Source organism: Triturus cristatus, chromosome 12 (genome assembly GCF_964204655.1).
Source record: "Triturus cristatus chromosome 12, aTriCri1.1, whole genome shotgun sequence".
In the NCBI taxonomy this organism is placed as follows: domain Eukaryota; kingdom Metazoa; phylum Chordata; class Amphibia; order Caudata; family Salamandridae; genus Triturus; species Triturus cristatus.
Genome location: NC_140595.1, coordinates 700,594,678 through 700,607,637, shown reverse-complemented (window position 1 = coordinate 700,607,637; position 12,960 = coordinate 700,594,678). Strand labels below are relative to the sequence as shown.

At 44.1% G+C, this 12,960-nt stretch overlaps 1 protein-coding gene across 2 annotated transcripts in view; it reads left to right on the top strand.

The window, feature by feature from the left end:
• TMEM107 (transmembrane protein 107) overlaps positions 1-12,960 on the top strand; it is a 71,932-nt gene that overhangs the window by 23,383 nt on the left and 35,589 nt on the right. For both annotated transcript variants that reach the window (XM_085638042.1, XM_085638041.1), the window contains exon 2: positions 5,775-5,981. In XM_085638042.1, coding sequence (XP_085494168.1) covers positions 5,895-5,981 — 87 coding nt within the window. In that variant the 5' untranslated portion in view covers positions 5,775-5,894. The remainder of the gene's footprint in view (positions 1-5,774; positions 5,982-12,960) is intronic.

Genomic DNA, 12,960 nt, shown 5'->3' with positions numbered 1-12,960 from the left:
TCCCAGGAGAAGTGCATTGCAGTAGTCCATTTTGGACAGCACTAAGGCCACCACCACATTCTTGCGGAGGTCAGGGTTGATGAAAGGGAAAATCTTCCGCAGTATCCTAATTAAATACGAGCAGGAAGAGGCGAGATTGCTAACATGTGCCGAGAAATTGAGCTGGTCATCGAACACCACTCCCAGATTTCTAACCTTGCGTACAGGGGTGGGACATTCGCCTGCCTCGGCCGGCCACCAGGAGCTATTCCATGCGGGCTTTCCCGGGCCAAATTCAATTATCTCGGTTTTCTCTGTGTTGATTTTGAGAAAATTCTCTCGCATCCATTTCATAATTTCTGACATACAGCTATGAAACTTAGTAGCTGAGTCATTTGTTTCTTGCCCAGCAGAGACTATAAGCTGTGAGTCATCAGCGTAGGAGATTATAGTAAAGCCATGTGCCTTGATGAGCTTGGCTAGAGGGGCTACATAGATGTTAAAGAGTGTTGGTGATAAAGAGGAGCCCTGTGGCACCCCGCATGGTAGGTGGAAAGGGTCCGACTGTAGACCATCCCAGGACAGGCTATGGTCTCTACCCTCCAAAAAGGAGGCTAGTAGGGCCAATGCCCTCCCCTGTACGCCAAACTCCTGAAGCCTTCGAAGCAACACCTTATGATTGACGGTGTCGAAGGCAGCCGAGAGATCTAACATCTCCAAGACTGCACGACCTCCCCCGTCTACCATAGCCCGCACTTTTTCAGTTGCCATTAGGAGTGCTGACTCTGTAGAGTACTGGGCACGAAAGCCATGCTGAGAAGAGTCCAGTAAGTCGTGGGCCGCCAAATGTGTCGTAAGGGCACGGTTCAAAATTTTCTCCAGAATCTTGGCCCCCATAGGCAGAGCGGCAATTGGTCGATAATTTTTTAAAACAAGGGGGTCTAACGTGACTTTTTTTAATAAAGGTTTAATTATAGCCCTCTTCCAGCAAGAGGGATAGCATCCGGATTGCAGTGCTGTATTAATTACCTGGGTCAGCTCTTCTGCTATTACATCAACGGCCAGGTGAAAAACTGATGGAGGGCAGGGATCTAAGGGAGATCCGGAGTTTGTTGAGATAATCAACCTCTTAGTTTCATCCGCCGTGATTGGGGTAAACTCCCTGAGACCCGTGTTGTCCAGGAATCTGCTTCTGGCGCTAGCTCTTTCCCCCCAGTGCTGGAAGGCCTACTACTAAACTCATCGTAGATGACCTGGACTTTTTCTTGGAAATATGCTGCCAGCTTTTGGCAAGTTTCTTGATCCGGACGATAATTATTTTCCTGCGGCGGTTTAGCCAGAACTGTTATGGTCCTAGACAGCTCCTTGGCCGAGTTGCCAGCATCCATAATTTTGGCTGAGAAATGGGCGCTCTTGGCTGCCACTATTGCCTGCTTATAGGCTGCGAGGGAAGCATTATACTGTGATTTTCCCTCCGCACTATAATCCTTTCTCCAGGACCGCTCCGCCCTTCTGCAAATTGCCTTCAAGGTCTTGAGCTCAATGCTATACCAAGGTGAGCTTGGTTTAGTTCTCCTGGATCCAAGCAGCTTCTGAGGGACTACCCTGTCTATCGCAGCTTCCAACCAATCGTTAAAGCGCTTTGACGCCACGGAGATATCATTGGTGTAGACAGGGCGTGACCCGGCCAGTATGGGGAGTAGTTTCTCCGCGGTAACCTGAGACCATGGTCGGATCAGGCGTTTTACTTCTCTATGGCCTGAAGGAATAACTGATATCCCAGTCATGACAGTGAAATTCACTGCCTTGTGGTCGGACCAGGGTAGTGCCATGATGTTGACCTCCTTCAGAGCTATATTATTAATGAATATGCCATCTAATGTATGTCCCCCACTATGCGTGGGGCTGGCTACTACTTGGTTAAAGTCCAGCGCTGCTAGGCTCTCGAGTAGTGTGTCCACCTCTGGTTGATTCGTGCGTTCTAAATGATAATTGAAATCGCCCAGGATCATAAAAGGGTGATGGTCCATCCGGGACTCTAAAAAATGCATGAGCATAGCCGGAAAAGAGGACTTGGGGCCTGGGGGACGATAGACTAGAATGCCATGGAAGTTGTACATGTTAGCCAGGTAAATAGTAAAATACATAGCTTCGGCGGCAAGATCTAGGTAGGTTTCCACCCGAATTTTAAGATGTGATGCATGTACAACCGCTATTCCCCCCCCTTTCTTATCCCGTCTATCCTGGGAAGAGACGGCATACCCACTTGGTAGGGCAATGTTCCAATCTGGCCCAGACGTTTCGTCTGTCCACGTTTCAGTTAGAAACACTAGGTCATATATGCCACTTTCTATCAAATCGTGTATTTGGTAGCTGTGCTTATGGAGTGACCGAACATTCACCAGAACACAACTGAGCGACTGCGGAGAATGAAGCCTCGTCACAGGTAGGGGGACTACTATGCTCTCAGTCGTATATTCTCCGTCCTCCCGCCTGTTGGCGGGAGGCTGCCGTCCATCCTCCCAAACATCGTTCCAAGGCTGGACAGCGCATTTGGGGCATGATGTCATCCCAGAGACCCTCTGGGTTACATCCCAATCATGGGGCCTGCATGTGGAGTTATTCAGGTCTAATAATTCCTCTCTGCTAAATCGAATCAAATGGCGAAGGGCAGGGGTCCTGGCGCTGGGCGCGGATCGAGCGCGGACGGGCGCAGACGGGCTTGCCTTTGGCACGCCGGCGGCGCGCCCGCTGCGCGGCCGTCCCAGCGCCATATTTATTGCCAGTGGTTACGCCCCCTATCTGACGCGTCGATCCCAGGTGCGGTGCGAACCTGCCTACAGCCGGGTCCGCCTGGGTTGATGGTCGGTGATTTGAAGCAGGGAGAAGTGCACAAGGGCGCCTTCCCGGTAAGATTTCCTAACGTGCCACAAGCAATGTGCAAAATAATGCCAATAACATAACCTGTGCAAAATTGGTAATACTTGTTTAAAAATGAACAGCAGCTAAAGCAATTATTAAGAACAGCAGCGTAAAAAATCCCAACAGTTCAGTGCATATTTTTGTTGAAAGCTAAAACAGTCCCTGAGAGAGAGTGCGAGTTAGACCCAGAGGCCAAGCAAAAGCTCTTTCTGCAGACCGCTGCGCGGCCGTCCCAGCGCCATATTTATTGCCAGTGGTTACGCCCCCTATCTGACGCGTCGATCCCAGGTGCGGTGACCAGAAAAAAATATCATAACAAAGTTTGCTAGGGACTACAGTATGGAATTAATACTGGTCACTATGGGATTCTCTGAATCTTTTTGAAATGTTTGTTGTGTGCACAATACTGGTATTCGGGGTTCTTGATTACCCCACTACTGCAGCTCTCGTTGGATCTGCTATCCTCCTTCAATTCCTTCAGTCAGGAATTATCTTTTTTTTTTTTTACTCTTTCCCTTATTTTTGACACCTTCCCTCGTGGGATTAGAATGGACCATACAATAATGATGTTAGTTATTGAGCTGGTGTTGCATTTCCTACTTAAAGTAGTGTGCCATGGGGTATGATGACTCTTCATTTATTGTCTGACTTGATTAAGATATCTCTTAAATTTCTCAACATATTTATTGTTTGTAATTCCTTCTTGGATAAATTGGGATGTATGTATCTGAATTTCTGTTCCAGATTGTAAATGACTGTTTCCTCGAAAATTGCTATCTCCACAAGTGTTCAGTGTGTTAGTGACCAAAATGGTGATGGTTTTCTTAAGTGGGTGTAGCTGTTCTCCACCACCCCCTTCTTTTCCTAAAAAAATGTTTTTAAGGAAATATTTTTCTGAAAAATTGAATTAGTTCTGTTTTCAAATGGACAGAAACAGTTTATTTAGTGGCTAACAGATTATGGATTAGAAGGTCTCTTCACCTAAGATTGGAAGGTCATCATCATTTAATCTTTATTCAATTTTTGGGAAAAAATCATATGAGAAATACAGTGCATTACATGCATCGAACAACTTAAAAACAGTAACTGTAATATCATAAAAACAGTTTATAAAATAAAGTGCTTGCTGTCTATGGTCAACAAACTGCGATCCACAAGCACATTTTCAAGAACGAAATACATACTGTAAATCCAACAGTAATACAGGCAACATGGTAAATTCTACAAAGTTAGATGGTGCGGAAATAGATCTAGTCTGCAAATAAATACCTGCGCAGGATATCCCACGGCGAACATCTAGTCTAAAACAAACATCAGAGTTGCCAAGAGTTTTAAGTAAAGTACTGCCTCCCTGCACTTTCGGCATCCTAAATACTTTAGAATGGACTTTAAAAAAAAGTAGGAAAAGTATGTAAAGAATTTACAATAAAACATAAAGTGCATCAGGTATTGTGCAGATGAGCAGTGCTTGAAAGGCAGAACTTTCAATGTCTAATATTGACACTTGAACGTTCAGTTTCCTTCGAACCCATACACAGAGACTGCCATTTGCCCTGCCAAGAAAGCAAGAAATAGCAGGATAGGAATAACGAGCAAAGCCTACACAAGAAGGGAGGGTTGTGTTCTAGGTTTCCTGTAGGGCAATAAAATCATATTTTTTAATTAAATTGATCCAAGCCCGGTTAGTAATCTTATCCTTAAGTCTACCAATGTTCCAACTTAGAAGAGAAAAGTGACAATGTGTAATATCATCCTGTAGAATATAAATGTAACCCTTTGTCGGCACCCTGTTGCCCATGAGATTGTCAGTGAGAGGAAGCACCTTGGTGTCATCAGGCAGTCATTCCACATATGGACAACTAGTTAGAGCTTCATAGCGATTTGCTACAGGTATAAGGAACCTTGTCCACTGCACAAATTGAGAGAGAATCGAGGGCCAGCCTGGCCAGTTGGTAGGTTTTTTGTTGAATATGTCTTTCGCATGAACCTTTTTTTCCTACCTATTTCATCATTTTTTCCTCCAGGACACTTTTCCTGAAAAAGGAACACATCTGCTTTTAGTGTTCAAAATTATTCTTGGAGGGGCTGGATTTATTGTTCGATTCTGTTATCGAGGAAGATTCAGAAATGGTAATGCATCCTCTCCTCAGCCCTTGGTTTTGCTGAATGGTGGTCCTTTCCTGGTTGCTGCAGAAGTTCTTCTGGAATTATGGTTAGGCAATGGGCAACTTTAAAGTTGATATGTCATTTGCAGTTGTACCTGAGATGGCTGTGTGCTTCTTGTTTTCTCTCTTCCAGCTCTTCTGCATAAACACAAATATAAATAGCCCATAGTAACACACATTTATGTTTCACAGCCTTATCCCCTAATTCTAGAAGAATCTGAGCATACTGTGTGGATCAAGTAACATTATATACATTAGTAGCATTTAATTTACAGGCTATGGGCACATACAGTGCACTTTACTAGGTACTTATATATAAATCAAATATGCCCATGGTGGATAAGCTAATGTTACCATGTTTAGAGTACAGAGCATATGCCCTTTAGCACTGGTTAGCAGTGGTGAAGTGCACAGAATCCTTAAGTCATGTGCTGTCCAGAGGCAGCTGTTACATTCTCCTTACGGAACAGCAAAGACTTGGGCTGAGCTTGTCAATGAAGTTGCAGTGTTGAGCACATAAGCAGCATTTGTGACTAATAACACTAACCTAGTGTGAAAGGCATGTCCACAAGAGGCTTGAGCAAAATGCAGAAACATTGTTGTTGCGTAGAGTAGCCACAAAGACTAGGCCTTATTGTTGACCTGTCTCCTTATAGTAGATCTTAGTTTGAGCGCTGATGTCACTTTCCTTTGTCTTTCTCTCTGTAGGCACTGTTTCACCATCAACGTGTCATCCTGCTCTAATACTCACTATATGTGCCACCACCAATTATATCTGTTTGTCAACTTCCATCTTGAGGGACCATTGGATCAACACTTAACAGGACAATGCCTGCTATCAACAGCCTGGTGCCTTCCCGCTTCCTTACACTCATCGCCCACTTGGTAATCGTTATTACCATCTTCTGGTCTCGGGTAAGGAGTCAACCTGGTGCTTCGCCACAGGTTGTGGACTGAGCACAGGTGATTGTGTTCAGGTGACTCTAGAATTTTAATCATACTTGTGAGAGTGGGTTGCTGACTACGCATGGATAGCTTGGCCACATTCTTTAATTCACCTTTGTGTCTTATGTATTTTGAAAGTGCTGCAGATGAGTTTAGATAATCCACAGGCACTGTTTTCTGAACTAACCTCAGCCCTTTTCAGGGTGAGCCTGTAGCAGCCTGCATGCGCTGCTCTGGCGAGACTTTTAGTAAGGGGCTTTCAAAAGCTCACCACATGCTCGTGCGTGTGTGGTCTATTGCTTGCGGTTACCCACACGGGCGCCATATGTTTTGAATTATCGTGCCCAGACACGAGCCCGATAAGTCAAAACATATGGCCTGGTGCTCGCGCCACTCGCGGGACGCTCCGTCGTCATGGCTCATTAAGCGCATCGCTCGCAGGCAACATTACAGCGCGCGCACATGGGCCGCGTGCCGCTGCTCCCGCTAGTTTTATTTTTATCTATCTTTGCTTGTTGTTTGTTTTTCAGCCTCTGCAAAAGGAGTCGAGAGTTGTGTACTGAGGAAGACGGCGGAGCAGTGCAAACCCCTCCACCTCACTTGTAGCATTCGCAGCATACTGAAAACAAAACGTAAAGGATTCTTACACACAGACTTGCTCCCGGTATAGTTCATGTTAAAATACACGCCTTGCCACTTTCTCTGAGTCCCTGTATTTACATGAACAAAAAAACGACACCCCAAAACAGATTGCACATCACCTCGCGCTCCTCGTCCCTTAAAACAGACCCCTAGTTTCCATCCATTGCGATATATGCAAAATATCTGTTGAAACTTAGTAGAAAACTGAATTTCCCTCAGCACATAGGCAAAGCCTTCCTGACTGCACGGGCTAGGAAGGAGGGGCAGACACTTACACTGCTGCACTGTCGTAGGTCCAGCCTCACAAGCCACCCTAAGGGTACATGCTCGCTTTATCCACACTCTGATGTTCTCGCGGCGGTGACTTTCAGGCACATGGTCAAGTTGCATTCAGCTCCCCTCTCCGTGTGGCTCGAGAGCGGTGCTGGTTTGCCTCGTCTCTCTCCGGCAGATTAGCAGCAATGTTTCTGCTCACATAGCCTTCCCCCCCCCTCAGCTCTGATAGCTGCATTATCTTTGACATGGAGGTCCGAACTGCACAGCCAGCAAACAAAGCGTGGGCTGTCCTGCATGCCCTCCTCCCTGCACGAGCCCCTTACTACAGACAAGCGTGGTAGCATCCTCTGTGGTAATGAGAGCTGCAGAGAGCACCTGCAGGGCACGCGGTCCCGACTGACAGCAGTGGAGCATTCCCAAGGTGACTTCACAGTGAGGGGTTCAATGGTTGTCTGCCCTGGAGCAAAGCTGTCAATAGTGCAGCAGGTGCAATAGCACCAGGGTCCAAGGGGCCACTTTGCACCCCAAATAGAACTGCATGCTCTATGGTAATATGAGCAAATGAATGAATGTGAGTGAACTGCATGCAGCGTACAGGAAAATCAAGCATTGGCGTAGCCAATAGGTCTAGCCTTTGGGACCTTATAAGGGTTTAGTTATCCAGCACAATATCCTTGGTGCAACAACATCAAGTGTTGCATGTGGAACACTTAGGTCTCGCCTTTGGGACCTTATATTGGCTATGCCAATGCTTGTTTACTTCAGTTGGGAAGGTCATGGAAAGAGTCTCTGTTATATAAAGACTGCAATATTGCCCAAGTTTGACAAAATGCTCATGACTCAAGATTATATCGAGCACAAGAAAATAGCTTGTTCTAAATTCTTTAGCATTTTAATTTTCCCTATTTTGATATCCTCCTATCTTTCATCATATATTGTGGTTTTATTAAATATGTGTGATTGAATAGAAAGTGGTTTGTGACGTAGCTTGCTAAGCCGTCAATAAACTTAGAACTCTGTGGGCTGTGCTTGGAAGAATTAAATAAAACATTATAATAAATATTTGTCATTCTGCAGAGGACTAAGATGTGTGTACTGGAAATTATCTTCATGTTTCGTGTCTTGCCCCTGCTTATAGTCCATGTGGAATAGATTGTGGCAAGCTACTCACACTGTTTTAGGAGGCAGTCATGCATTTCATAGCTTTACTCTGACATCTTTATTTCTCCTGACACCCAATGCCCTGAAATTACTTCAACGCAACCCTTATTTACTTTGTCTGCATCTACTGATCTATGCCATCTCTGTGCCAAAAGCATCAGGAAAACAATTCTAAAGTACGTTTAATTTCAATTGTCTAATTAGTAAAGGATTATATTTTCTATAATGTGTTTAATTGAGGCTTAGGTTCAATACTGTAGTTAGCTGAAAGATAATTTAACTGAAATAGTTGAGGGAAAGAATTGGAATACGATTAGTGGTTCAAATAGATTTACTTTCAAATAAACCTATACGTTTGACAGGTTTAGTTGTGGTATTAAAATTTATGTGAATTATGTTAAAATAAATACTTTAATGAAATAGACCATGGTGGTTAGAATTAAAGTTTGATCAATTTAATTTAGATTTTAGAATTAGGGTACAATTAGCGTACAAGTTAAATTATTACAATGTCATTTAATGCTATTTGAATTAAATGATTTAAATGACTTGTAGTTAGCATAAGGATTTGAATAAAGCTATTCATTCTGAATGTAATTAGATAAAAAATGGGTTAATCTATAAAGTTAATATTTTATTGTTATAACTATTTCATTTTAAGAATGGGTTAGAATAATTTGAGCTTTGTAAATAATTATCCATAATTCAGTTGTGCATTAGGGCATGGTTGAGGTTTATGAAAATTAAATATACGTTTCTTTAAGATACGATTAAGAAACCAGTAAGTTTTAAGCAAATTAAATATCATTATCTTAAGGTACATTATGGTGAGACTTGGACGTTTAGACAATGTAAATTCTGGACTACGTTAAGAGGAGAAAAAGTAAAGATCATTTCAATGTTATACATAGGTTGCAGAGGTAAAAGTAGAATGAAATACAGGTGTTGGAAAAGATCAAGTAATAGGGGTAGTAGAAATAAAGACACACATTCTTCCATCCAAGCACTTTTATGGAGGCTGTGAAGGTTTTAAAATAGTATGTATTAATTACACGATATATAATACTTGGGAGGTTTGTTATGACGTCTACTGTATGAAGGATTTTGTTTTCAACAAATGCAATCTTGAAGAGCATTTTTGTATATGTAGAAGATAGTGGAGGATTGTTAGAATTTTCTTCAAGTTTTATAAGTGAAAAATCCATCCCTGCGTAGAGGGTTGATGAGGCAGGAGGGAGACATTGAATGACAGTCTGTAGGAAGCTGGCTCTGAATATGGTATACCACTAGGGGGTTATACCGTGCACAGAGTACAGAGATTCCCGTAGAAGTGTACAGGGCTCAATGCAAACCCTAAGTGCTCTATTTGTTGTAGTGTGGGTGAGCCGCCTTAGGCCGAACACAGAGGAATGTAAGACATTTGTTGTGCACACAATGACCAATAAATGACACACGACTCATCATAAAACTTTATTCAAATATTTTTTTATCCATAAAAGTACATACAATTAAAACTTACTATCAATTTTATATGATACATAATATGGCTGTTAAAACTTCATTTGTACAAATCACCTTGTTGTCCCACTTATTAATTTTTTCTATTCAATCAAGGGGCATTCTTCAATCAACTTCATAGACTAGATGGTCTAGATGTGCAAGGGATTTCCTTCTATGTACAGCCCTGATGATATAACCAGCAACAGCACAGCAGACTAATTAATTTTCATGGGTACAAATACATTTCATGGCATCCTTGTAAAAAAATAATTTCTGTACAATAAAACAAGACTCAAAAAGGAGATCTAAACCAATTTGATAAAAATAAACTTTGCTCAAGATTTATTTTAAGACCAAGATCTTCACAAAAAGGTAAGTACGTTTCTAAATAGAAATTCTTTTCAGTTTCAAAAGTGGACACAGTGCACGTTTCAGTCTTTGTGATGTTGATCTATGGAGAAAAACAACAGTGAAATTTTACAGGTAAGAAACCAACTTACAAATCCAGTCTTGGAGTTGCAGGGTTAGCAGAGGGCAAGGTTCAGGTAAGCACAAACACCTCACCACTAGCGACATAGGGGCGGCCGGTGCAGAGGTCAAAGTTGAATATCAGGCCCAATGTTACCCAATGGCGACTGGGGGTGCTTGAAGACACACTGCTTGCAGGTAAGTAGATCAGTTGCAGGAATCCAGATTTGGAGGGTAAAACAAGCATGGGGGGCACAAGGCAGCACCAAACATACCACCAGCAGTACAGGGACGGCTGGGTGCAGGGTGCAAACACGTTGTAGGGCCCCAATGCAATTCAATAGAGAAACTCAGTTTGGAAAACAAGCTGCAGGCAGCAAACTGGAGAGTGCGTGAAGGAAACCAGTGACAGCAGAGGTAAGTTGTGATGCTGTAGGTCGTAGGGACACAGTCAGTCGAGCTCCTCAAGGTTCTGGGGCTTCGGGTGCAGGGGTGTCCTTTGGCGTCTGGTTTCTCTTACCGGAGCCGGTTGGGGAAGCCTTCGGATTCACACTGCAGGCATCGTCGTGGAGTCCAGGAGAGGTTAGCCAATACTGGACTTGGACTCTGCATCGCTGGGGAACCTTTTCCGGATCAGTGGGCCACCTGGACACAAGGCCAGAGCCGTCTGGTCTAGATCGCGGATCCGTAGGGCACCAGAGTTCTTTGAGGTGCTTTCTTGTGGACAGAACCGCTGTCCTCCGAAGTGCTGGTCTTCTTCAAAGGCAGGCAGTCCTTCCAGGGTTTGTGGAGGTCACTGACTACAGGACAGGCATAGTTTCTTTGCATGATCTTCGAGGGCTGCAGACAGGCTGGTAAGGCTGGGGCCAAGTCAGTGGGCGTTGACAGTACTCTCTACGTGAGGTCTTCTTCGTCCTTCTTCTTAGGTGGGCAGGAACTATTTTCAGTGTCTGGCGAAGCCACCTAAATACTACATTTCGGGGCATTTTAAGAGAGTTACAGGGCCAATGGGAACCTTACCTGGGGTGTCTACACCCTCAATTATGCCACCCTCCTGTGGGGGGGCATAGTCCTAGCCCTGATTGGAGGAGTTACCCCCATCTTCGAGATGTCGGGTACTGAAAGATGTGCTTCACCTCACCTCCTACACCTTTGAGGTGGAGTTGGTAGAGGTGGGCACACCACCTAGTCTTCCTAGCTTTTCCCGACAGTTTTCCCACCCAAAGTCGGGGTCTAAACCGGGGACTGCCATCTGCTGCCAGCAGCCGAGGCTGGAGGTCGCATTACATAGGTGGCAGAAACATGTCTGGTGGTGGCAGGCTGCCTGAAGCCAGTCTGTGACCACACCTGGTTTGGTAAGTTTTTAGGGGGCACCTCTGAGGTGCCCTCCGAGTACATGTTTCAATATATCCCACACTGGCATCAGTGTGGGATTATTGAGAGGAGTAGTTTGGTATTAAACAATTCTGTGTTTAGAGAAGCCATCATGATGCTGTGTAACTCGAGTTTCTAGCCCATGTACTCTCTGTGACATTCCTGGCACTTACAATATCTAAGAATAGACTTAAATATTGAAGGGACATATCTGATCATGTAGATATGCCTACACCTGTTATATAGTGCACCCTGCCTTAGGACTGTAATGCCTGCTAGAGCGTTGACTTATCTATACCTTGGGCAGTGGTAGTTTGCATGGCATACAGGCAGTGTCCCATGTTGACATTGTCGTTTTGTCTGCACGAGGGCTTGCATGCTGCAGTGACAGTCTGCATGGCGTAAGTTAGGGGTCTCTAGGGGGCCATCTTCAGTCCCAGTGCCCTAGATACCCACGTACCATTTACTAAGGACTTACAGGGGGCCTGAAGGGCCAATTGTGGAACAGTTTTAAGGAAGATGCACTGCACAGGGGAGCTGGTTGACAGGGACTCTGTGCACTACAATCAAAACCATATCAATTTCCAGGCAAAAGTAGGGGGCTAACCATGCACTTTCTCACACAGTCTCAAAATAATTAGCAGATTGATAAGGCATGACGGTGGAGGGTGCATGACAGCGAAGCAGGAAGGCAGTTTGTAGTACTGGTAAGTATAGTACACAAAGTAGAGTGAGTAAAGAGAGTTCTAGTACTGGAAGCTGTTCTGAAGATGAAGTTTGGTCTGTGCTGAGGAAGAAACTCAGCCTAACACTAGACTTTGCTGAAGTTTTTTGGCACACGCAGAAGACAGATGCCAAATGTTCCAGGAGCCTACTAAAGAGCGAGTGTGAAGTGCACAGAGAGAGATGCTTAAAGATCTCTGTGTGTGAGGAGCAGGGTGCTCATACGAGCAAATGCTGCTGGTGAGTCTGAGAGTGAGAGCACGAATATAGCTGAGTAAGCCTTTGTGTGTGACATACACAGGCTAAGTGGGTGTTCCTTCAGTCTTATTCTTTGAACTGGTCAGATTCTCTTCTTACCCTTTACCTCTGTGCCTTCAATACGGTTTGGTCAGCAGGAATAAAAGCCAGCGAGATGTACAGAAAGGAAGAGAGCACTCAAGTGTGGGAATTCTCTTTAGTGGGTGCTCATGGTGGAATGAAAGGACACAAACTTATTGAAAGGGTCCTAAAGTGGCAAAATAAATTAGGGTAAGGTGTGATCAGGTGCCTTAGAGGCTGATGGTGGAGGATTAAAGTTGGATGGTAACCTGTATTTAAGTTTCAGAATTTGTTACCGGTGAACACCAGGAAACTAATCAAACAAGCCTTGGTGACCTCCTGGTTAGATGATTATAACTCTCTTTTTTTTTTTTAGGCGTATCCGCTAAATCTCACTGCAAACTCCAGATAATTCAAAATGCTGCTGCTAGGCTAATTTTAAGTGTCCTGAAAAAAACCCTCTATTAAACAGGGTTTCAAGCACTGT